General features: G+C 54.2%; 2 protein-coding genes across 4 annotated transcripts in view; one reads left to right on the forward strand and one right to left on the reverse strand.

Moving 5' to 3' along the window:
* Positions 1–2,597, forward strand: part of Myo1h (myosin IH) — a 47,146-nt gene extending 44,549 nt beyond the window's left edge. The window contains exons 30-31 of one of the 2 annotated variants that reach the window (XM_052755076.1): positions 645–744; positions 1,487–2,597. In XM_052755076.1, the coding sequence (XP_052611036.1) occupies positions 645–744; positions 1,487–1,510 (124 nt within the window). In that variant the 3' untranslated portion in view covers positions 1,511–2,597. Of the gene's footprint in view, positions 1–644 lie in introns of both variants that reach the window. The other variant, XM_052755077.1, reaches the window with a different exon arrangement.
* Positions 2,002–26,019, reverse strand: Kctd10 (potassium channel tetramerization domain containing 10). Of its 2 annotated transcripts, none has more exons than XM_052755079.1 (7): positions 25,888–26,019; positions 19,742–19,955; positions 11,731–11,900; positions 9,447–9,533; positions 8,698–8,750; positions 7,211–7,406; positions 2,002–4,282 (listed from the first exon to the last, which is right to left on the reverse strand). In XM_052755079.1, the coding sequence occupies exons 1-7, from the start codon at positions 25,888–25,890 to the stop codon at positions 4,058–4,060; spliced, it is 948 nt and encodes a 315-aa protein (XP_052611039.1). In that variant the 5' UTR covers positions 25,891–26,019; the 3' UTR covers positions 2,002–4,057. The 2 variants fall into 2 exon arrangements, with proteins under 2 accessions (XP_052611039.1, XP_052611038.1); XM_052755078.1 differs by having other exon boundaries at positions 9,447–9,536.
* Positions 26,020–26,065: the final 46 nt, after the last annotated feature.

Below are 26,065 nucleotides of genomic sequence, written 5' to 3' on the forward strand. Positions count from 1 at the left end.
GTGCCTGTCTAGAAGCCCAGATATGGCCCTACAGGTGCTGATGGACTGAATGGCCAGCAGAAAGGCTGTTGTTTTGGGGGGTGTAAGAACTGGCACTGAGAGAGAATTGTCAATTCTCTCAGAGCGCTGGAACAGCCCCTTAGCTGTTCAATCCCCAAGCAAGGCCAGCTGAGGTCGGGTTACCCAGCATGCTGGAGGTGGAGTCCCAAGACTGGCCGTGAGACCGTGGGGAGGACTCCTGTTCTCGGCCCGAGTGCCCACGGCAACCTGCCGCTCTGCTCACAAAGCCCCTTCGAGCCAGCTGCTCCCGGACAGGGGACTGTCCTCTGCCCCAGCTTTTACCACCTAAGGGGTGAATCTGCAGGGAGGATGGTGAGGGAGTGCGTACTCTTAAAAGTGCATCTGCTCTGAATGAACTTGGAGGAATCCCTGGGCGGCTGTGACCGCCAGCAGGAGCCATGCAGGTCATTATGCATCAGCCGGCCCTTTAGAGAGCCGAACTGCTGAGCTGAGAGACTACAGAAGCATGTGGGTGCCCAACTGTCAGAATGTAGTAACAAACACCGGCTAGGATAGCTTGCCAAGGGAGTTTCTTTCGCAGGCTAAAGAGCACGACAGTAATTTGTCACTCGATGTATTTTAAGTTTACAGTTTTACATCAGTCCTGGGAAAGAAGGCACAATAGTTTTTGAGACTGGAGTGGAAGACCAGGTCTACAAGGACAAAAACGGACAGTTAACAGTGGTGAGTGGTTGCGTGGAAGGGAGGAAGTGCTGGAGGATCTGTATGTGCATGTAACAAACTGAGTCCATTTCCCCTCTTGTCCTCTGGAAGAAAGGGACCAGAGGGCACCTGAAATACAACCGTGAGTGAGAAGGATGGCCAGGTCTCACTTGTCATCAGTTGTCACAAGTATTAAAGCCCACCAAAGGCTCTCCTGTGTGCTCAGGTACCACCCTGAGCTGCAGAAGATCCTAGGTCTAAGGAGCCTCACGGGTTTGTGAAAACTGGAGGCTAGTTCTCACACACTGGTCACAAGGCCCTCCCCGCTCTCTCTGGGTCGTAGCAATCCGAGGATGATTTGGGGTGGTATGCTGTAAGGAGGCAACATGCTGAAAGCAGGTGGGATCTATGAAATGCATTTTCTGTATACATTTACGCTAATATGTAAAACCGGTCTGCGGGTATAAAGAGTTCACACGTACCTTTCACAACATAGTGGCCCTTCCCCACCCCGGTCAGAGACGAGTGAAGGTCCACTCTGAATGTGAGGTAGGCAATCTTTTAGTGATGTGAGTGCTGCCAGGACCCTGCAGCCACACAGTCCACCTTCTTCCATGCCTGCCCAAGGCTGAAGATGGGGCACTGCTAGGTTTCTCTGCGCTCCTTTCTAACCTGGCTGGTCCCTTAGGAGGTAGAGGGGGCTCCCAGTGGTAGCTCCCTCCTCCAGGGCTGAGGCTCTAAAGCCAGGTGCCCTTCTCCTCAGGTGTCGGCAGGGAAGAAGACCTGACAGAGGATGACCTTTGCCCCTTAAGGTCACTGTTTCTGTTCCAACTGAGCAACAAGCACGGATTTGATCCAGTTAGCCATGCCTTCAAGGACAGTGCCAGCAGCTCCTGGAGAATGGATTGCATCAGCAGAACCTGTGCTATATGGCAAAGCCAGACCTCAGCTGCTTGGGCGCCAGGTGGTAATGCATCAAATGTTTCCTGGGAGCCAACCCTGAGTCATCCACCTGTCCCCAGTAGAACCCATTACAGGGTGGGTGGCAGCCTTGGGAGTAAAGGAAATGTCATCGAGAGGCACAACTTCAATTCTGCTGTAAATGACACTTCCATGTTGCCAGGGACTGGGCCAGGTTTGCACAGGTGCTTTAGATCCTACAGGGTGTTCACATCCTCCTGAACAGACTGGACTGTGAAGTAGGAGGTGGGCCCTTGCTCTTTGCTGTACATCAGCAGCCCCGCAGACAAGCATTCCCGAAATGACCAGAGGCAGGTGTGAACAGAAGCACAGTTTAATGTTTACTTTACATGTGTCCACAGACGCTTGTACAACAGTGAGCATGTCTAAAGCTCCCAGGATTGTTTCCACAGTGCGGACAGGAAGGTTAGTGATGTGCTAACATGACCAGGGACTTTGGGCTGAGTACCAGCAGTGAGCAGCAGGTATGGGAGCTTGCACCTAAACGGGACGACAACTTACAGATCGGTCCAACAGCCAGCCCACCTTCCCCAGGAAGGCACCAGAAGGCTGTGTCAGGACCTGCTCGGGGTGTGGGCCCCAGATGCCACAAACACTGGACTTGGTTACCATGGACAAAAAGCTATTCCAATTTAATTGTGAGCCATTAATGTGCAATAAAAGTCACTCTTTACACCAAACCCAGGAGCAGTGATTCACTGGATGGCTCTGCACTGGAAATGCTGACTGCTGTCCGTCATGCTAGCCTGTGAAATGTGGAGCAGAGCTTTGGACCGACGGACACCGGGCCAGGCCCTGGCAGACGCAGCTGCCGGCGCTACCAGGCACCGTGGAAGGTTTGCCAGGCCTGGTCCTATCGCTGGGCGCGGGAGGTGCAAAGCTGTAGGCACAAGGTAGGAGGAAAGAGGAAGTAGAGAGAGCTGCCCGAACAGAAACCGTAAGGCGCAGAGGCCACGGCGAGTCAACTGTGCCGCCAACCATTCTGCACATGGACATTTCAACAGTGTATACAATGGCTTTTCCATTCCTACAGAAAACACCAGGACTGACATTCACGTTCACTTCCTAAAAGGTTGAACCCGAAGGGCAGGGCTGACACTGAAAATACACAGTAGAAAAACTCATGAAACATGATTTGTAAGCTCCCTTTCTCGGCTCTACATACAAAAGTTTTGCCACACCATTGTGTAAAAAGCATCTACCCGGTACACAGTTCCTCGATCCAGTCGGGATTGTTTGCTGCCAGATACAAGAGAAAGGTACACGACCGTCACGCACAAAGTGAGCTGTAAAAACCGTCACAAAATAGAAACTTTAAAAAACCTGACAGATTATCCACTTCATACCTTTGGTCTAAAAGAGTCACAATTCCTTCATCAAGCACTCGCCTCGTAACTAGTCTAGTCCCGACCACCCTGTCAGTCAGGCCTCACCTCTGCGCAGGCGCAGACAGGTAACGGGTGTGTCTCCTCACCAGCACCTGTGCCCCGCAGTTGCACGTCCTCACCAGCAGTCACACACATCCTCCAACACAGACAAGACTCAAAGGTAGCTGCACGCCCACTCTAGTCTGCAGAGAACTAAGAACTGAAGGGAGCGATAGAGAGCAGGGAAGGGCCCTGAGTCAGCCTGCAGGCTCCGGGCGGTGGCCCCAGATGGGGCCCACCGTGTCTGGGGCTGCAGGGAGCAGACCCTTAAGGCAGTGGTCTGGAGCAATGGCTGCAGGTGTTCAGATGACCTTCTGGGAAGTGTGTGTCAACAAGCCCAGCAACGGGAAGGACCCGGATGACAGCAGAGCCCACTGCCAGGGAACGGTCTGCTCCATGCCAGACAGGGGGGCTGGAAGCACACTCGGTCCCCTGTCCACTACTACAAGCTGAAACCGTCGGCCAATGAGCTCTCGTCCCAAAACCGTACAGAGCAGGCTCCCAGCCTCGTCAGAACACAGAACAGGCAGGGCCAGGCTGCTCCCAGACATCCTGGTTGACGGTTGCCACCTACACAGCCCCTCACAATTGTCAAAGGAGCCCTTAGGAGTGTCACTTAAGGAGCCCTGGTAGGTAGTCAACAGCCATAAAAATAAATACTGCCACAAAGGCTCTCACACACGCCAGACTCATTCACACTTTCCGGCTCTCGCGGGAAGCAGAGCCCTCGGACACAGCTTTGCTCAGAAGGGGTGCACACCTGGGTCAACACAGAAGCAATCCACTTGTCAAGAAATACCAAAATAATCATCTGGCTTGTTACAAAAGTGTCTCCGGACTCCAGGGGAGTGGAGGTACCCCGAAGCCTGCACAGGGTCTGGGGGGCGGGGCAGAGGGAGGGCGGAGGGCAGCCGGTGCTCGCCTGCTCACTGGTGGAGGTGGGCCCGGTCATCGGGGCGCTTGATGTGGATCCTCCGTACTCGCTCTATCCGCTCCCGCTCCCGCTCCTCGTCCTCGTCCAGGTGATGGGAGCGGCCGGCCGCCCCGCCTGTGGCCTCCAGGAGGGCGTTGTCAGGTCCCCGGCCGTCCTGGGCCTCATACAGCAGGATGTTCAGGGTCTCCTCATAAATGCGGGCTTCGGGGAACTCAACCTGTGCCCCCCCAAACACAGTGGGACATTAGCAGGGCCAACGGGCTAACCAGGCTGACAATGAAGACAGAGGAGAGCCGACATGACAGCCTTGGGGGACAACCCCTGTCTGCCATGGTCTCACTCTGGCGCCTCGGCAGACTCATGGCCGCACCCAGGGCCTGTGGCTGCTCAGGTGATGCCTTCCTCTCTGGTGGAGAGCTGCGGTCTGAGCAGGGTGGGCAAATGAACACCTGCTGCTTCCTCTCACCTCGTGCCTGGTGGCCTCAGACACGGGCCTAAGCAGGGATGATGGCAGCAGCTGGGAGAAGCGAGGCCCCAGCTTTAGAGCAGCTGAAACAAGGGAGCCCAGGACAAGGGAGGTCGGCGGGGGCTGCAAAGAGGGAGCCTCGGAAACTACGGCACCTGAACAGCCCCCAGAGGCAGAGCCTGCCCCTCCTCACACAGAGCAGCACTGGGATGTGCCCACCCCAACAGACGGTACACAACAACTCCAGTCACAGGGCTGGCTGGAACTTGTGGCCTGAATCCCACAGTGGCCGCTGCCAGCAAAGCCACAACATGTATATTGGAGCCAGTGAGAGGGCTCCGTGGGGGAAGGTGCCAAGCCTAACAACCTGAGTTCAATTCCCAGGACCCACATGGGACAGAAGAGAACCAACTCCCACAAACTGTTCTCTGACCTTCCACGTGCCAAGGGAGGGGGAGGGAGAGGGGACAGACTATTAAAAACAGAAACAACAACACAGTTCCCTAGGAACTGGACAAGACCTACTGTCCTACACCTGATACACTAAACAGGGTGTGGTTCTAAGTTACTCAAGATCGTGAGGCAGCAAGACCATCTCAATCCCGGGAAAGCTCACTCAGCAGACGCCAGCAGGGCTGAGAGGACACAGGATGCTGGGCTCCCTGACGGAGGCTGGAAAGACGAACAGCAGGAGCAGCAGAAGTGAAGAGGGCAGGAATGCATGCTGCAGGAGTAATGCATGCTGCAGGGCTGCAAACACAGCAGCCCATAGACAGGCTCGGTGACAGTGCTGACCCAGGAGTTCACAGAGGCCACACAATTTGACGGCGACACGAGGAAGAGGCGGAGCTCTGCTGGATTACCATTGCCTTAGCGAGGATTAGGGACCCTATTATAGGCAGGTTGCACAGGGCCAAGTGGGGGAAGAGCCCTAGGAATGCACCTGGAATGCCGTCAAGTCTCTACCATGCAAAACCCCCGAAGAACAGGCAGCTTAGACAGCGACTCAGGTGTGGCCCCACAGAGCTCAATGTTTGGGGGGGAGGAGGAGGAGGCACTGTTATCACCCAGGACCAGCGTGCTGCCACCAATTACCTGGAAAACCAAGGCCTTGGGCACCAGAGGGGCGAGGTCATCACCAAAGGAGCCCGGAGAAGAGAAGGGCCCTGACCCCGGAGCCAGGCCCTGCAACCAACAAGCCTCACAAAAAAGCTCAGGCTTCCTCCTGGAGACTTCTGCTCGTCTAAGACCACAGGCTCCAAGCATGTGCTTGCTGAATCCCTCTGCTCCCCAGTAAGCTCTAAAATGAGAACTGGGAACGTTTAAGAACTTACGAGAGCATGACGCAGCCTGCACAGTGAGCAGGCATCTCTGGCCCCCGGCCATGTTTGAAACAGAGGGCCTCAGCACTCTCCCCTTGGCTACCTCAGAAGCAATCTCTACCTGTCAGGAGAGATTCTGAGTACTTAGCTCAGGCTCCCCGTGCAGGGAAGGAGTGGGAGCACACAGGGAACCACCATCACAAGGTGGTGGCCATGACGCTGGGTGATGTGCAGCACACGGCACATTGACTTGTCAGATCCCGTGCCTTCAATTTTCCATCATCAATTAAAGGGTCTTGCATCTCTAGGTGGTCTGGCTTTGATCATCAGTGTTCTGCCAGCTCTGGGACCCCACAGAACCACAACTCCCAGAGCTGCAGGGGTGACAGTAACCCGATCCAGGGACTGAACACAGGCGACTAGAACCGTGGCAATCTGCTCTTGGCAGAATTAATGTCACAGGTAATCAGATTTCTCTCGGAGTGAGGAAGAGATGACAGGATGCACAGCAAACAGGAGGGGAGAGTGGGGAGGAGGGAGAGTGGGGAGGAGGGAGAGTGGGGAGGAGGGAGAGTGGGGAGGGGGGAGGCCACCCTCTCCCTAGGTGGGTGAGCAGCACTCCGCTGTACGATCTAGCTTCCTAGGACAGCTCCGCTAGAGCGACAGACACTATTGGCTTGAGAGAAGGATGCAAAGTAAATCAACACCCAGCTCAGTGAGGAAGTCAGGTGGCTTGGAAAGGTGACCTGTGGGAGGCTGGCGGCGGCATGGCGCAGGGGTTAAGAGCACCGGCTGCTCTTCCAGAGGACCTGAGTGGTTGTCAGGAGCCACGTAAGGTGGCTCACAACCGTCTGTAACTCTAGCTCCGGGGAGTCCGGTGCACCTGCACTCACATGCAGATAGACACATGCAGATGATAATTTCAAAAGGAATGACGCGTGGGGCCTGTGAGAGCGGAAGACAGATCTAGGTCAGCAGACAAGGACGGGGATGGCAGCCACGGGCAGCCAAGGGCCACCTCAGCCTTGACGGCCCGTGATGGTGGAAAGCACCGCTGCACAGAGGAGGCTGACTGTGCACGGGCCGTCAGAAGGGCTAGCAATGACTGACAGACAGACAGAAGACAGACAGAGAAGGCACTGGCAGCCGGGTGCAGCCGGGCGGGCACAGGAACAAACCTGATTCCACCTGGACTGCCTGAGCTAGCGGGAGCACGCCATCTCTGCTTGTACGGTGTCCGTAGGAACCACACGTGTTTCTCTGCGGACCACATACAGACCTGGCCCAGCCCAGTGAGGCAGGCAGGGAGGGCACGCATGCGCGTAAGCACGCACGGAGCCACCCACCCAGCTCTTACCTTGGTCTGCTTCTTCTCCGTGGCGTAGACGATGGAGGTGCAACAGACTTCCGCAATTTTTCGGCCCTGGCCGTAAAATGACCAGCAGCAGATTTCATCCCCGATGACGTCCTTTATGAACAGGACCCTCCCGTTAAAGCGCAGGGAGAGTTTATCAAAGAGCTCGATGTTCTTCAGCATGTTGTCGTCAGAATTGCTGCAGAGAGCATTAAGGAGGTGAGCCCAGGCTGCAGCCACCACACATGTCCACCCAATGCTTCTCCACGCAGGCCTCCCTGCTTCCTTCTCTCTCTAGTTCTACTTGGCGAACCTTCAAGAAAGGCCTGTAGTATTTACTGCCTGAGGAAGGAGAAGAGAGCCCAAAGACACCAGTTCACTGTCCAAGTCCAGAAACGTCTACATGGCAGAGCTGGGTCTCAAAAGATAGCTGTGGCCTGAAGGCTGTGCTCATAACCCACGGTTGCATGCCTGCCCTACACAGGCCTAAGTAGATCACTGAATGCAGGGCCTCTGGGCACAAGCTATTGAGCCCGCCCTACCCCTTTCTCGGCCAAGCCCCATGAGGTACATAACAGCAAAGCCCAAGGAAGACTTTTGTTTTTGTTTGAGACAGGGTAGCCTTGGCTGTCCTGGAACTCATTTTGTAGACCAAGCTGGCCTCGAACTCATGGAGATCCTCTGCCTCCTGAGTGCTGGGATTAAAGGCATGCACCACATTGCCCAGCTCTGGGAAGACTTTCCATCCTAGGTCAGTTTGTGGGTCTCATGAGCCCATTAAATCCCTACATCTCTCAAGCTGCTCATTTGCAGAGCATGTTCCTGAGAGGCAAAGGCACTTTAGAAACGCCCATCACTTGCTGGTGGCATTGTTAAAACAGTGTGATCTCCATAACTGCACCAGTCACAGATGACCGCAGCCCACTCCTAGTGTTTAAGAGAAAGGAACACCTAAGTCCACAAACACCTCAGCTCCAATTCCCAGCAGCGTTACTCAAAAGAGCGAGAAACTGCCAACACCCCGAACGCCCATGCTGAAGAGCGAATAAACTCGGCAGTCCACACAATGAAATGACAGCATTGTGCCGTAAGGGGAATGGCTACTGATGGTGCTACGGCGTGTTAGCCCTGAAAACACTCCATCAAGTGAAGGGATCGGTCACAACATGTTCTATCACATGACATGTTTGAAACAGGCGAATGTACAGACACAGACATGTAGGTGAACAGCTGCTGGAGGCTAGGAAACATGAGGGACGCTGCCTGTGGGGTGAAAAAACACCCTCATTCTGGAAAGTATTGGTGGCTGCACACTGTGGCTATGTCAACAGCACTCAGGTACACAAAAGGTGGACTGTCCAGCGAGGGGATCCCACCTCAGAGCTCCCTCTGCCCGCCCACCGGTCTACCCAGCGACGGTGTGGAGGGCCCTCCCTCCAGGTGAGACGGACACAGACAGCCCGACGGCTGGCTGGCTGGCTGGCGCTCACCTGGTGTAGGAGTATTTGTTGTTACTTCTGTTGTAGAGCAGCTTCACGGCCGGCTGTGGGGGGAAAGGAGAGGAGTTACCGGCGTGCGGTCAGTGCGCACTGGCTCCCCAGAGGCTGTGGGCAGAGGCTGGCGGAGCTTACAGGAGGAGGAGGGACGCTGCCTGCTCCAGGGGCAGGGACAACACGGGATGTGGGGCTTCCTACTCGGACCCGGCCGTTATCTCAAAACACAGGCACTGCTGCTCCCCACCCCAAACACGCCCCCCAATCCTGGACAATCCCCCCCACACACACACACACAGATACCCACACACACTGCCTCTGAGCCTGGAAAATCCCCACATTCACAAACACACAAACAGGCAGGCAGGCGCGCGCGCATGCACACACACACACACACACACACACACACACACACACGAACCAACCACTCCCAAGCCTCTGATGGAGCCCACTAGGTTTCCTAGTGGCTGTACCCAGCAGGACTGCATGGGAGGTTGATTGGACCACAGGCCTGGGTACCAGGTGACTGTAACTAGCAGGGGGAGGTCTTTTGCGCCATCCCTTGACACTGTTATAAACAGACCTTTGGAATAAAGTTGTGGGCCGGTGGATAAGGATCCAGGTCCTCCCAAGTCTATCCTGTGTTTTCTCTCCCCTCTCTATTTCTAAGTGTCTTATCCCTCATTCCTCGAGAGTCCCTGGGGTAAACAGTGGTAAGGGCCGGTCCTCTCCAAGCCTCTACACACCTTATTTGAAGTCGCTATGAGCCTCTGTTCTTCCTTGGAGGAGGTGATGACAGGAACCTTGCAGAAGGGTTCGTAAGTATCTTTGTTCTGCTGGAACAAAACATGCTTTAGCCCAGGGGTCTGTCTAGCACACAGCTGTTTAAGCTGGCCAGCCAGGAAGCCAGGCCCTTATGAGGAGACACAGGACAGTCATGGGGGAGAGAAGACGACACTCTGCACCTGTTATTAGGAAGGGGTACGACTAGGGCAGGAGTCTGCTCTGTTCAGGACTGTGGCACGCCCGACTGCCCAGTAACACAAGGATGGCTCAGCTCTCTCTGCCCAGGGGACCCTCAGCAGGGCAGGTGACAGCATCCAAAACTCCTACAGGCCACTAGAGTGACGGAGCAGAACGGAGACGTGAAGTCAGGAGACACAGAGTCAAAGGCTGAGCTGGCAAGCAGACGCCAGCTGAGAGACGGGAGAGCCAGCGGCAAAGCCCACGGGAGGGAGGCAAGAAGCCGGACAGTCCTCAGGGACGACCGCAGGCTAGGGGCAGGGTGAGGGCAGAGCCATCTCAGAGGTCAGCAGGAGAAAGGTCCACATTCCCGCAGTGGTGGCAGAGCAGAGGACGGAGACAATGTGCAAGTCCCCCAAGCCTGTCAGCTCCAGACGACAGGCAGCCATGCTTACACCCCACAGACAGAAAAAGCACAGGGCTTCTTTGGTTTTTAATCAAAGTTGCTATGTAGCCTGGGCTGGCCTCAAACCTGTGATCCTCCCGCCTCTCACTTCTGAGTGCCCGAACTTCAGGCCCTGGCACACCTGGCAGTAGAGGGCTCCTTACAGAGGGCTTCCCTCCAGTGAAGACAGTCAGTCTATTATCCAACCCTGAAGGCCCCGGAAGACGAGGACCCCCAGCCCCACATAGTAGCTTTTCCTTGGGCTGCCACAGAAGCCAAGGGTCATCCAATTATGCATGGGAAGCTTCTCAACCATGACATCAGAACCAACACCGAGAAAACGCAAGGAGAGAGGCACAGAGGGAGTGGACAGTCAAGGACAGATGTGGCACCTTCTCAGAAAGGGTGGCACGCCATGAGGGCAGCTTTCAGACACAGAAGGGAAAGGACAGGAGGCAAGTCTTGGAGGCTGAACCCCAGATCTAGACGGAGGAGCCAGAGGACACGTCCCGAAACAAAGGCGACACAGGATCTTGGGGACATCTGGACAGCCCAGCACGAGACTGGTCCTCCTATCTGTGGACTTGGGGATCAAGCAGGGAAAGCTACCCAATTAGAAATCAAGCAAACAAAATGCCCCAGGGCGCAGCGAGATTGGCAAGGGCAGGGTGAACTCAAGACACTGTCTAAGGCAAAGCTGCGATTAAACCATTCCGTGAGAAGGAACACGTACGGCTGGTGGAGGGGAGGGAGCATGCGAGGTGAAGTCTAATTTTCTCTAAGTCCAGGAGGTCATGTCTAAAGCTGAGAACAGACAGCGGCAGAGAGCCAGCCTGGGGAAGGGGGTATGGGAGGTGGGGAAGGCTATGGGGCACGAGCCATCAATCATGTAGTGCTGCTCTGCTTCCTAAACGATGTGCCTGCATAATGTCAAGAAATGTAAGAATGACTCCAGTGAAATCTGTAACATTTACAAAGGCTCACAGGCAAGAGATGTGTGTGGTGAGGCCAATGCCTCGAACTCGGGACTATGAAGACCGTTCCAGTGAGGGCTAGACACAGCTCTGAGGCTCAGGGAAGGTGCAGTCATGACCCTATCACAGCACAAAGGAACCTTCTGAGGCTCCAAAGTAAAAGCTCCCGACTACACGTGCTCTGTGGACTTGGCTCTCCCTGGCCCTGCTTCAGGACACAGGAAGAGTGAGGGAGCGTGTCTGGATGTTTCTCTGGACTTCCAACAATGGCAGATGTAGGAAGTCAGACTCCTGGGGGAGTGATCTACATGAGAGGGATGCAACCAGCACTGAGATGATGCACGGCACTAAGGTAAAGATCTGAGCAGTCTGGTGGCTCCCGCAGTGCTGAGCAGAGAAACGGCTTCTGAAGCACTGTCCAACAGCCCGAGACAACAGCATCCCAGGAGGGACGGTACAGACGACCACATCCTAATGACAGGGAACGGCTCCCTGAGGGCTGTGTTCAAACCTGCCTCTGCAGGTCCCAGGCTTACTCTGCAAAACGTCTCCCAACGTCTCAGTGAGGTAGGGCCCGTTTGCAGGGGGAAAGGAAGGTGGCAGACAGATCTGGTATCCCTCATGTGGGACAGACAGAGGGGTGCCTACTTGTAGGGCCGCCTGGCACTCTTCTAGCAGGCCCTGCACCAGGTAGTACTTGGCCTCCGCTAGCAGCTCCTCGATCTCCCGGCGGCTCTCCGGCAGGGGCACAGCCCCGTCTCGAAGGTAGTTGAGTATTGTCCCGAAGTGCTTCCCACAGCGGTCAATGAGGATCCAGCCTGCAGTGGGGTGACAGGGTAACTCGTCACATGACACTTCTCAGGGAGGTGAGCACCATGGCTGGGCACAATTCCCCGACTCCTGTGGTCGTCAGTCCCATGAGACCCCAGAGCAGCTCAAGTCTGAAAATGTGCTCTGAAGGACCTGGTAAACACCTGAGAGGCCAGAACCAGACTCGAGCAGCAGAGCCAATCCGCCAGACATCCCCGACTGTGACCTCTGGTCACATGTCAGACATGGATAGAGAGCTATCCATGACGTCACACAGGAAGCGCTCCTGGGCTAGTGACAGCAGCAGAACCTGTCACTGGACATGGAAGAATGTCCCACCTGCTGGCCAGCACCAGGCACGAGGGTAAGAACCAAGACTAACCCTGCTAATTAGAGTCCTCTCCAATTGTCCCCGGCTTACTACTCCTCTACCCGGGCCCACTGGTTTAAAATCCCCCTCCTGACGTGGGACGTCTCTGGAGGGTGTTCGGAGGAGGCCAGGCCTGGAGCCTGGTGACAAAGGAGCAAACAAGAGGCAGAAAGGGGTGAAGACCTGTCACCTCTCACGAGAGCAGGCAGGGGGCAGGGGGCTGGGGGTGGGAGGAGGAGGCTGGCGAGATGGCTCAGCAGCTAAGAGCACTGACTACTCGTCTAGAGGACCCGGGTTCAAGTCTCAGCACCCACATGGCGGTTCACAACCATCTGTCACTCCTGTCTCAGAGCATCAATATCCTCTCCTGACCTCTGTGGGGACGGGGCACTCATGTGGTGCACAGACATACGTGCAGGCAACATGTCCCTACACATGAAACAAAAATAAACAGAGCTTAAACCCATTTTTAAAAAGCAGTCAGACGGGTAAGGCAGACCACACAGTGACTGCAGGCAAGGGGACCTGGCATCCTCCTGACCAGTGCAGAGCATGGTATGGAGAGAACGGTAGGCGGGAACCGGCATCTCCACTCTTGACCCCACTGTGTCCTGCCCTGGATCCTCAGACCCCTAAGCCAGGGAAGAGGACGAGAAAAGCACCCTTTCCACATGTTACACAGCTAGCCACCTCATTACGCCATCTCCTACATCCAGCCTCTGCCAATGGCCTCTTGTGGTTTGGGTGCTTTCTGAGCTCTTCTGAACCCCGACAAGGCCATCCCCATGTTCCTCTCCTGGGCCTCTTCAGACTGCTCATCTGTTTCTGCACCTTCTGCTAAGGGCAGCCTCCCTCCAGAGTCTCAGTGAGAAACTGCCACACCACCGTGTTTCCTGCATGGAGCAGGAAGAAGAATGCCCAGTCTGTGAACACGGGCATGTGCTGCTAAGCAGGCTGGAAAGGTAAATCTTCCTGCACTGACCTCCAGGTGCCACACATCCCTCTTTCTGGGTCTGGGAAAACAAGACAGGCACTTTCTATTGTATACAATGCACAGCAAGCAGCCTGTGTGCAATTGTGTGGTCCAGGCCAGGGCTGGCTAGGGAGCACACCCTTTCCCCCAAGGGTGTGCAGCCATGTGGTCCAGGCCAGGGCTGGCTAGGGAGCACACCCTTTCCCCCAAGTGTGTGCAGCCATGTGGTCCAGGCCAGGGCTGGCTAGGGAGCACACCCTTTCCCCCAAGTGTGGCCTCAACCGATTCAGCCAAAAATGGCCAAGAAGGAAAGTGGGTCCAGGGCTTCTTGAGCTCTAGCATTCCAAGAAAAGTCAGAAATTCAGATTCTTTTGTCAATCTCCTCTTTTTTAAAGGACGGTAAATTAAACAGTTCTCAACCCATCAAAAGGCATATAAAACATGTGTATGTATGTAAGTTGAATTCAGCCTACATGCATCCAGCCCACAGCCCCCAAGTTCCTCAGACCAAATGAGAACACAGTATGGAATGCTATTTTCTCAGGATTACCTCAACTGCTCTTCTCAGCTGAGGCTTATTCTCTGCATTTCCGCAGACAGAGTCCCCAAGACGCTTGGCAGCATTCCAAAGTGGGGGTGGGGGTCAGGATTCAGCCACTAAGAATAAGGACCCTCGCCATGTGGAGGTGGCACACGCCTTTAATCCCAGCACACGGGAGGCAGAGCCAGGTGGATTTCTGTGAGTTCAAGGCCAGCCTGGGCCACAGAGTGAGTTCCAGGAAAGGCTCCAAAGTGACATAGAGAAACCCTGTCTCGAAAAACAAAACACAACACAACAAATCTGAAGAAAAAGAACAAGGAGTCTGAGGCTTCAAGAGAAACAGCAGTTGGTGACACACTGGGCTGACAGGAACGAGCCTGCCTGTGCCCTGCCGTCTATGCATGACCAGCTCAAGAGCCTCCCATTCCACCACCCCAGTGACAGCCCGGAGTTTCCATAAACCACCAGGCAGGCTGCGACACTGGGCTCCAGCTCAAGAACGTCAGGAAGTGCTTGTGGGGAAGGCATACTTTGAACAGATAAGGGCAAAGGAGCCAGGCACACTCTCCATGAGGTTTCAATTAGCATTTGGATTTGAAATACTTTGGTTGCTCTCAAAGCAGGAATCTATCCCTCACAGTCTGCTCGACCGCCTCACAGAGAACAGCAAACAGCCATCAAGCGGTTCCTTGCTCCTTGGAGCACACAGCATTCAGGACGGCTTCCAGGGCCATCAGGACAGCAGGACAGGCAGTACAGCTCAGAGGCTCGACTGCGCTCCAGGATGCCTCGGTGTCTACACAGGGGTGACTGCCAGGGCTCCTGTCAGAAGCCCAGCTCTGTCACCTGCCTGCTCACACCTCAGTATCCCCCTTAAGCTCTCGGTCCAGCAGTCAGTCTCTTCAGACGAATGCAGAGTGCTGGCATGCAGGTATGACCAGAGGACAGACAGAAAGCACACAGCACAACACCAGCCTGTCGGCAGCACTCAGTTAACTACAGGTCTGCGACAATGACCCCATCCCATCGGAGGTGCTCAGAGGACAGCAGCAGGACTGTCGGGAAGCAGCACATTCCAGAACTCAGGAGGGAGGCAGTGCGGCTTTCAGGGGACCAAGGCAGAAGGCTGCTGGGGGTGGCGGGCAGGGGTGCTGCTGGGGCATGGGACTACTGGGCTCATCTCATGCAATCACACTGGTGTTTCCTCTCTGGGGAAGCCCGAGCTCTCCTAACCCTTCCCTTCCTTCTCTAGGAAGCCTTTCTTCACCACACTCAGGTATTTCCAACTCTAAGCCTGCCCGGTCTCCACAGTCACTCTGAGATACTTGTTACAAAATCCAATTCCCGAACCCGAGTCTCAGGGCACGACTTCCAGCCCTGGTTCCACTGATCAAGATTCGGGAGATGGAGCCTGTCCAGGGCACTGCAGGAGCTGAGCAGCATTCCCGGCACCCAGGATGTGACAACTAAAGACATCTCTGGACACTGCTAATGTCCCTTAGGTCACAAACAACAACAGTCCTTATCTGAGAATCACTGAGCCAGATCAGGACCCGTGGATGGGGCCGAAGGGCAGACAGTCCTGCCTAGAAAGTGCGGTTCCCAGGCTCTAGTCCCAGTACCGGGAGGGAGGGGGGAGGGAGGAGTGAAGGGGGCCCGGGAAGAGGAAAAAGAGAGGATGGACACAGAGACCTGACCGTAAGAGCAATGAGGAAATGTAGAGACTCTCAAGAAAACCCAGTTATGTCAGACCAGGAAGAGATTTCTCCAAACAGAGTCACAAGGAGACAGGACTCAGAACACGTACTTTACAGAGCAGCAGGTTCAAAAAGGAGAGAGAAAAGAAATTGTGAATTAGATGCATGCTGTGGACTATACCGCTGTGTAAAGATGTGTTACACTTGTTTATACTATGGAGTGTTACTTGACCTGTGTAAGTGTTACCTTTGTGTCATTTAATTATGAAAAGATGTGCTGTTTCACCCTGTCTGCCCAAGGCACCTGACTGATCTAATAAAGAGCTGAGCGGCCAATAGTGAGGCAGGAGAGGGACAGGCAGGGCTGGTGGGCAGAGAATGAATAGGGGAGAGAAGGAGAGAAGGGGGGAAGGAGGGAGATGCCCAGGGCCAGCCAGGCAGCCGCCAGGCAGCAGACAGAGTAGAAAGAAAAGGTAAAAAGCCCTGAGGCAAAACGTAGATGAAGAGAAAGAGGTTAAGTCAGTCATAAGAGCTCGCAAGAAACAAGCCTAAGTTAAGGCCAAGCATTCATAACCAATACGAAGTTCCCTTGTTGCCTGGCAGTGGTGGCGTACGCCTTTAATCCCAGCACTCAGGAGGCAGAGGCAGGAGGATCTCGGAGTTCGAGGCTAGCTACACAGAGAAACCCTGTCTTGAAACCCCCACCCCCACAAAGTCTCCATGTCATGATTTGGGAGCTGGCTGGTGGCCCAAAAGAAAAAGCCTGGTACAGATGCAGTCAAACCGATTACCACAAAAGAGACGCACAACACACCAGAAGTTAGGAAATGCAAAGTCAAACAGACGCTGAGTCGGTAGCAGCTTGGTAGTAGTTGAAAGGTTCAGTGGTGCCCAGTGCTGCCACCGTGAACCGTACGAACCGACAGCCACCTGAGTGGAAGGAAGCTCTGGCAATACCATGGGAGACACTGTCCCCGCTGCTTCTGGGAACAAACTAGGGAGGGACAACCAGGGGCAGCTAAGAGCTGATGCTGCAGACCCTGAGACTGTGAGGCAGCAGAGGGAAGGCCCAGCCCTTGCCCCACGTCTCCAGGGGAAAGGCAACACCCTAACACTGCCATCAACCAGACATGTTCCATCAGCTGCAGTATGTGTCGAGAAGGGATTACTCTACCACAGGGAAAAACCTGAGCAGGAGCTATTTCCTCATGATGTCATGAGTACAATGATGAACGAACGAGAGCGAAAAAGAACGCCAATCACTGTCTGAAGCCACACTAACAGATCGCTGTTTAGTAACCTCCCCGGGCGGTAAACCAAACACCTCAAAATGCAGCTCCCAAGCCTGGCTGCACACTGCAGCCACCCCGAGATTTCCTATTGTGCCAACGTAGGCCTACCAGCTGCCTGTCTGGGCCTGGAGTCCTCGGGTGAGAAGACGGAGCTGCACCCAGGACCCCGAGTCAGGTTACCAGCTGCCACTAAAGAGGAGTCAAGCCAGCAAAGTATGGAGGCCACACTGGACAATGTGGCTTTCTGGGAGGACGTGAAAACAGCAAAATGAATGATTCCGCTTCAGTCGGTCTCTACACTCCAAATTCTGAATGTGTCAGTCAGAGATCTGACCACAGGGAGTGAGGGGCAGCTAGCGCTGAGGAGAAACGGGGGAGGAGAGAACAGGCCTTGCACTCTTGACCCTCCTGCCTCCACTTCCCGAATGCCACAATCTCAGGCACGTGCCACCACGCCCAGTTTTTTATTTGCTGATGGGGACTGAACCCGGCTTCAGCGCCCTGGGCAGGCGCTCCCTCCACTGAGCACCTTCCCAGGACGGAATCTAATCCTTACTGCTGGAGCCGCTGCACAAACGTGCTGGGCCACTGGAGATGGTGCCGAGCGCTCACAGGAAAACTCTAGCATGGCCAGAACTCAACTGTTCCGAGAAGTCAGGCAAAGGTCCGTTCACGGCCACTGTGCCAGAAAAGGCACCCCGAGGGCGCAATGCCAAACGGCAGCACATCCACTCCTGAAGGGCAAGGAGGGGCTCCCTGCCTCCCCCATGGAGGCGGCGGGCTCTTCTGTCTTCCTGCCGGCCAGTGTGCCCGAAGCACTCGGCGCTGACCACGTGGCTCTCTAGTGTCCTCACGCACTCTCATGACTCTGTCAAGTGTCACGAGCTGAGGTTCAGGGAAAGCCACTCACTCATGTCACAACATTCCAGTAAACGGCCCGTGAGGCAAGACTGGCGCCATGCCTGACAGGAGCAAAGGCCCCGTAAACGTCGGCTGTGGCTCTGCAGTGTGGCAGAGACCGGCAGGACTCAGCCCCGAGGGACTTCCCACACCCATGTTCTTCTTTGGTCAGGACTGTGTGCACACGGTCCATCGCTCAGGCAAGCGGCAGTGCTGGAAGGGGATACTTCCGCCAGCTCGGACACGGGGCCCTCCTCAAGCCACTCTCTCTCTGCCATGACCAGGGACGTCTAGCAACATGGCACATACACTACCAGAACCCTGAAACCTCCTTCCCTTCTCGTGGGAAGTCCTACTGTGGGGCCTTTGCTCAGCTGTTGCTTTTGACATTTGTTGTGTAAAGACAGTGTCTGTGGCCGGGCGGTGGTGGCGCACGCCTTTAATCCCAGCACTCGGGAGGAAGAGCCAGGAGGATCTCTGTGCGTTCGAGGCCAGCCTGGGCTACAGAGTGAGATCCAGGATAAGCACGAAAACTATACAGAGAAACCCTGTCTCAAAAACAAACAAATAAAAAAAGACAGTGTCTGTGTGTCCATATGAGCACTGGGTGTCCACAGAAGGCAGAAGATGACATCAGATACCCTGGAGCCGGACTTATAGGCAGTTGTGAGCTGCCTGATGTGGGTGCTGGGAACCAACTTCAGTCCTCTGCAAAAGCTGAACCATGTGTCCAGCCCTGGCATTTCTGTTTGTAGCAAACATGAGTGCAGCTAGCGATGCTAGTAATGGGGTCCCCAAATCAGCGTGAATCCTTAAAATGCAGGAAGTCTATTTCTGTTGGGACCTAAGAATGTTCCTGGAGTAGCATGGAGGCCATAGGTCAGGCTGTGCAATGTCCCTCCAAGGGCAACAGGACGGCTCTGCTTGGCATGGGTGATGCTGAGGTCAGAATGCCAACCTGACAGCCAGGCCTCCACGGAGCTGAAGGGCTCTGGCAGCAAACCAGAGCTGACCCACTGTGATCTGGCTTGGGTGATGGGCCCATGCCCAACCACAGAGAGTAAGAATCAATCTCCGGGTCGGTGGAGGTGGCCGCATCTCTTTGCTAGCCCCGAAGCTCTGAAAAAAGCATTAACTGATTCCACAGCAAAGGGCTCCACCGAGGGTTAACAGAAACAACAGCCACAAACTGCTGGACCCAGAGCTCTAAGCGGGCAGGAGGCCTGGTGACTGATGGGCACATGTGACATGTCTGCTATGTTGGTGACAACACTGCTTCCCCAGATGCTGGGTTACCCAGACTGCACGGGACAAAGGCGCCCTTAGCGTGCATCTACAGCAGGAGCAGGCCCGCTGGTCCACGGACACGGTTCAGCAGAGCCACCAGGGCTGTGAACCCTGTCTGGTCTGCAGTGTGGCCTCAGGCCACCCAGATGAGGGTTTTCTTCAAGAAGCTTCCCCAGCCCTCACAGCCTCTCAGCTGCTTCCAGAACCCTGCTGAGGCTGTGGACAGGGAGGACCAAGACGCACAAGGACGCTGGATTCTCAGATAACATCTGCTTCCTCCTGAAGCTGGGGTGCCATTGTCTTGATTTCCACAAATACTCGGCGGCATGGGGTGTGACGGCAGAAGGGCACCTCCCACCCATAAACCCTGTTTTCTGAGAGCAAGCACAGCTGAGACTGGGCTGTGACCCCACCAACCGGAAGAGAAGCAGCAAGGCAAGCCGCCCTGGCCTGCGTTTACAAGAAGCAGAGGCCTGGAGCAGAAAAATCTTGCTCCAAGTCACACAGCAGACCTGCTCAGTCAAGACTAGGAGTCCTCATCTACACCAGTGACTCCTACTCAGTCTGGTCTCAGCTCCAGTGCCACTTCCTCAGGAAGCCCTCCCGGACCACACCCCCAGACTAAGTCTAGTCTCCCCAGGCTTCCTGCACACAAGCGTGTGCACAACTACTCTCAAACACTGGACTTCCGAACAGACGGACAGACGTCCTTAAGCACTAGCATGTCTGTGGCACTTAGCGCAATGTCAAATTAGGGACCAGCAGCCGATGGCTGGCAGGCAGACTCACCTTCACTGTCGGTGAGAACTTCCATCCGCCCACTGAACATGGCCTTCAGCATGGTGTCCTGCTTGGTGAGTGTCTGCATGGTGGTGTAGTAGAGGGCTCCCCCGACATTCAGCTTCACGTACTTGGAACTGGGACTGGCGCCCTTGAAGGAAGTGGTGCGGGTAGCAGCCGCTGGCACCGCCGAGCTCACCACGCTTTCTCCTGACATCTCTTCCTGCCAGCGAGAGGACAGGGTCAGACACCAGGTCCCCTCGAGTTCCTTCAGCTCCAGGCTGATTTACACAGAATTCACTCCAGACAGTGTTTGGTTTGGTCCATGCATACACTGCGTTTAAAACGTTCACTGTTGACAACTCAAGAAAGAGCTCAAAGGCAAAAGGAAAAAAACAAAAAACCACCAAACAAACCCAGTTTCTGGTTTCTCTTAAAATCAGAGGCTGACTGGAACAGGTGGACAAATGGTGGTTGCTGGGGGGCCAGCTGCCCCCCAGGAGAGGAATGGATCCCTCAGTTCACTCCGATCCACACCTAGTCTCACAGGCTAACCTTGCCTGCTGACCCCACTGGCATGAGTTTGCCTCTAAATCTATGCGTATTAACAGCACCTGGCCGGCACGTCAAGGAGCCCAAGGCACGCCTGGGTCACTCTACCTTTCCTTCCAGCACACACGAGCAGCTAAAAGGACCATCTTTAGAGAGACTCCAGATGAACATGCTTTTGTGAGCTGGGCAGCTCTCCTACTCCCGCTTCTGCGATGTCCTATGGGGAAAGCGACCCTGAGCACAAGCAACAGCCGAGGAGGAAGCAAGTTCAGAAAAAGGAGCAATTTCCGACTCGTGTCACCCGCAGCGAGAGCCTACAGCGGTCCAGACAGCACCGCCAGACATAAACGGGGAGCTCACACCAAGGCTGGCTAGCGCCCGGTCCTTACCAACCTCGGGAAACTCATTTTTAAATAGGGTTCTATCAAACTCTAGAGCCTGAGATGTGTAGGGACGGGCTGGATCCGCTCCCTGAATCAGGGGCAAGAACTGAGAAAGACAAAAGGTGGCCTCCACAGACAACGTGGGTTGCCAACACTTCGAGGCCTTGGAAACGTCACACAACTTCACCGTCACCGGAAGCCGCTCTGGAACAAGCTGCTGTAGGACCGAAACAACAACAGTCCACCCTGGCACCTGAGCACACAAAGGACACCGGCCTTATCCAGAACACCAACGTGGCCACAGACAGCCTCTCCTGGCTGCCCTGGGTGCCGCCTGCTGCCTGCTGCTCTTGGCGCCCTACCTTCAGGACGGAGTCAGCTGCCTGCGACAGAGTCTCGCACACAGCAGGGCCCCTTCTCTGAACTCTCCTGCTCCTCCTCTTCCTGAGGTACCTTCCTCTCCCAGTGCAACCGGGAGGGAACCCAGCCACCCCGGGCACAGGTGCGCCTTGTATCTTCCGGCTAGAGGGCACTGACAGGCACAAAACTTCCAGCTACCCCAAAAATGACGGTTTTCTTATTTTTACCAGAAAGACTTTCCCACAGTGAACGCTTATTACATTATAAATGACAAACATACATCTTTCTAATAGGCAGGGGACAAAACAGAAGCAACCCGTCAGAGCAGAGACAGTGAGCAAGTGTGGGAAATACGGTTCAAGGTTCTCAATTCTGGCCAGGCGTTTCTACCTCTGTCCCCCAAACCTCAGGGGTGACTGGAAATCACAGCTGGGGGACTTGTGTCAGAGCCCTGCAGGGTAGAGCAGAAAGAACGGTCCCCTGCAAAGAAGGGTTTCCTCAGGCGACTCTTCCTGCGCCCTCGCACACACACACAGATACAGATACACTCACAGAGATACAGATACACTCACACAGATACATACAGATACACACACAGACAGAGATACAAATAGAGAGATACAGATACACACACAGATACACACAGATACAGAGATACAGATACACACAGATACAGATACACACAGACATAGATACAAATACAGAGATACAGATACACACAGATACAGAGACACACACAGATACAGATATACACACACAGATACAGACAGACAGACACACACACACACACACACACACACACACACACACAATCTGGTTTCAGAAGCTCAGGCGGGACTCTCCTGGGGTCTAAGGCATGCTGTCAAAATAAAAGATACCAGGAGGAAAGCAAGACACCGCACACTTTCCCCACAGCTTTCAAACCAGCCCTGGAGATGCTATTTTAACAGTGACGGCCAAACACATCCTCCAGAAACTATGTCCACCAGTGGCAGGTGATTTGAGGAATAAAGCTTTTCCCAAAACTTTGATGACCTGGAGGGCAAAAGAAAGGCTTACAGGTGTGGGGAGTGGGGGTGGGGAGGAGATTTGCCCCAAATTGGAACACTTTTCTACATCTTTTCAGATATAAACTTATGTCTATATCACACACACACACACACACACACACACACACACACACACACACGAACGCATGCGCACTCGGAGAGAACATATACAGTCTGCGGAAGCAGTCTAGCATCTTGCCAGGCACCTGACATGAAACACACAGAACAGGACATAAACACACCTGTGCACTTGTGTGTGCGCACTGTAGCATATGATGAATTACACTCTCCGTGTACAGATGGCTGGGTTTCCATGAATGTGCACCTGTGCAGCCCCACTCTGATTACATCAAAGAACACTGACACACTCTAGACACACTCATGTCCTTGACCACTTGATTTCTGCCACTCTGGCCGTGACATCCACACAATGTGAGAGGCAGGGATTGTCATCTCCATTCTATGGCCCACAGAGGGTCAGTCACGTCTCAAAGCCGTGAGGGTCCGTGACAAGCAAGCAAAGGATGTGGGTAAGGCCTGACTGGCCCCAGGTTGTTCCTGATGCTTGGTATATTTAGAGCTATGACATGTAAGTCAAAGAAAGAAAAAAAAGACGAAAAGCAACATGCAGTTAAGGACTCAGTTGTCAGTCCCGTGTTCAAAGCCCCAACTCTGACACTTAGTAGTGGCAGGAACATGGGCAGACACCTGAATGCCCCAGCTATCAAACAGACACACTGGCTTTCCCTCCCGCTGCAAGAGGCCAGGGGAACAGATGGCACTCAGCACAGCCCCAGGCCGGTTAAATACTCCAGCAGAAAACACTCCAATTATGATTATCCAAGTCTCAAGCCATTGTCTCCTCTTCCGAGACTGTCTCCAGCTACGAATGACTAAGGGACGGAGGCATTAAATATCACCACGGAGAACGAGACACCAGGCGAGGCAAGGAAAACCTGGAAACTTGCCAGAGCCCCTCACCCCCAAGTCAACTAATTAGCCTAATGTCAGGAGAGACCCTGGGGCAGCAGATTCTGGCTGCATCCATGCCCCCAGGGCTCAGTGATAGTGACCTGAGAGCAGAAAGTGTCCTAGCTTGCTACGGCAGACTTCTCTGCAGAGCCCTTCCCTGCCATACACAGTGATGCTGCTGTCTGGCCCCTCTACAGGCTGGTATCATCAGCGAGTGCCGTGGAGCACAGACTGGGTTACCAGTGCAAGGGAGGGAACGCATCTGAAATATGGACTTGTTTTTGACATCTGTCCCGGTACTAAGAGTGAATCTGGGCTTCTTCTTTCCTCCCCGACTGCTTGAAGACACCTTTGACAACTCTAAATGGTGTCTCTACCTGGCCACGTGCTGGAACCCCAGAGGAGCTTTAAAAAGACAGTAATGTCTGGGTCCTTTTCATAGAGACTGTGACGTATCAGTCTTCTGGGTGAGGCCAGGAACTTTTTTTTTTTAATTCCCCCAGCTGGTTCTAATGTGAGGCCAAGATGACAAGCCTCTGTTCTAAAAGGTTCTGTACCCCATAATTCAGCTATAATTAGCTCTGTGGTCTTGAAGAAGCTCTCTAACTAACCTCTTACTCTGCTGGCCCAGTGAATTCCTGACCCACACATAAAAAACCACCAAAGCAACGTAAATAAGAGTCTCAATGCACGGCTTCAGAGCCCAAGGCAGGAAGCAGCCATCAACATGTTTGAAAAGATTTAAAAAAAAAAAAAAAACCAGCAGAAAGGAGAGAACTATTGACTTGAGGGGAAGCCAGACAAATAAGACAGGAAAAAACAAAACAACAAAACCACCCAGAAAATACCAAATTCATGCAACCCGTCTCGTGTGAGCAGAGAGAAACAAGCCTGAGGACCTAGCAGCCCTGGCCTGCACTCTCAGGCCATCACTTTATGTGCCATGTTCACAAGATCGATTGAACCCAAGTCTCAGTTTCCCAACTTGTGAAACAAACTGTTAAAACTATCATCTTCCAAATACTCCCCCCCACCAAAGTTAAAGCACGGGCCACCTAATCCTACTTCTACAAGTTTCTCTTCTACTCCTTAAGACCAGGTGTTTTCAAACAGCTACTAGAGTCAACCTGTGCTTTCACAATACTCGTGCCTGCCTGGATTAGACCCCGGATCAACTCATCAGAAGGCTGGCAAGCAGCAGGTGATGCAGCTGCCACTAACTTGGGTCTAAAAGGCTCTTTCAGATGATTCGGATGCTAAGTAAGATCAGATGGTCAGTTGATCTAATAGCCACCTGAGGGGAATTCTCCCCCCAGGGAAACTTAAGAAGCACTATGCACTCACGGTGGCTAAACCTTAACACCTTCCTAAACTGAGGTCTCTGCTACAAAGCAGAAAAGGTTGCAGCTCCATTGGAACCAAACCAGGTTGAAGAGGGTAAATGACTGAAGCATTCTGCACCGTCAACTTGCTTCTAAGGCAGTCACCACCAATCCCAAGAGCCTGGCCGAATGGCATTCTCCTGCTAATTTTTCGCTTGTTTGTTTTCCGAGACAGGGTTTCTCTGTGTAGCCTTGGCTGTCCCGGAACTCACTCTGTAGACCTGGCTGGCCTCAAACTCAGAGATCCACCTGCCTCTGCCTCCTGAGTGCTGGGATTAAAAGTGTGTGCCGTCCACGGCCTGGTTCTACTGCTAACTTTTAACCTGCTTCTCTTAAGAGTCTAGTGAGGATACTGTCAGTCTTGCTATTAGGAAAGGAAGCCAAGAATTAAAACTCTGCAAGGACTGATGTCAAATGCCTCCGTTTCACAACCCAAATCACTAATGACCTGCAGAGTTTGTAAAAATAAACTGATAAATCTGTGCCCAGGTTAGGGCTGAAAACATGGCAGCTTTGAACAAGTCCCCAGGTAATGCTGCTGGCCTGGGGGGTCCGTTGAAGAGCTAATGGTAGTGTTCGCCTTCTTTCACCTAAGTGTTCCTTATCTTACACAAACTAGAGCCGATCAAAGCCAAATACCTGCTGACTCATTTGTCTTCAGTTTGGGATTGATCTTCTAGGGGAGTGAGTGGTAAACAAAGAGGAACTGGATTGATACCTCGCTGCCCATCCCCACCCAAGGACAAAGAACCATTCAAGGAACAGACCCTTGAGAAGCCCAGGTACACAGAAACCATCCCACAGCCCAGACAGCAACAGGAGACAGCCTGGGATTCCCAGGTGTGGTCACCTAAGGCCTCAACGGAAGTGACTAGACAGGTACCCAGATGCCACTTGAGGCTACACTCTGTGGTCACGAATACCCTGACCTCAGACATCTGGCATCCCTCCCCCAAAATTCCAAACACGGAATTTACAGTCATCTCGCTCCAGACTGTGGGTCTAGAGGATCGTGGAAGCCCCTTCCTGTCTTGCCTGGAACCCAAACCACTCAAGACACAGCCCCTAGGACGCCAAATGCTCTGTTCCAAGGTTTCCCGCTCGCCCCTCGCTCTCCACACGCCCCCCCCCCCCACCCCGAGCGTCTTCATGTCCCACCCCGAGCGTCGGTTTCGATGTCGTCGTCTCTTTGTTCTATCAATCTTCCAAGTCCCATCTCCGACCAACACTCAAGTCCCGGAGCCCGTCCGCTCACCGCCCTGCACATCTCCGTAAATCCAAACGCCCCTTCGCAGACCCCCCCAGTTCTAGCTCCAAAGCCCTTCCCCCGCCCCGACCTCGCCCGCACGCGCTACCCAGCACCCCTCCGCTATCGCGCCCACCGCGCCTGGTCCCGCGGGTCCCTCCCCCTCGGCCTCGCCGGCCCGCAGCCCCCCGACAACGGCCACCGCCCTCACCATGAAAAGTCGGAGGACGCCGGAGTCTCCAAATCCGGACTGAAAGGCAGGAAACACCCAGCTTACTCAAAGCAGGGGGCGGAGGCGGGGCCGGGGCGGGCACTTCCGTTGTCCACACCCCACTTCCGCCCCGCAGTGGGACCCCCTCTTAAAATGTCCCCTGCAGCCCGAAGTGGGC

This window comes from Peromyscus californicus, unplaced genomic scaffold (assembly GCF_007827085.1).
Source record: "Peromyscus californicus insignis strain IS unplaced genomic scaffold, ASM782708v3 Scaffold_2__1_contigs__length_46816999, whole genome shotgun sequence".
Taxonomy (NCBI): domain Eukaryota; kingdom Metazoa; phylum Chordata; class Mammalia; order Rodentia; family Cricetidae; genus Peromyscus; species Peromyscus californicus.

Coding starts and splice junctions, on each gene's coding strand:
- Kctd10 (XM_052755078.1), bottom strand. Junction 11,901..19,741: donor AGTTCTCACCGACAGTGAAG/GTGAGTCTGCCT, acceptor ACCCCACTGCAG/GCTGGATCCTCATTGACCGC. Junction 8,751..9,446: donor TCATAGCGACTTCAAATAAG/GTGTGTAGAGGC, acceptor TTCCCCCCACAG/CCGGCCGTGAAGCTGCTCTA.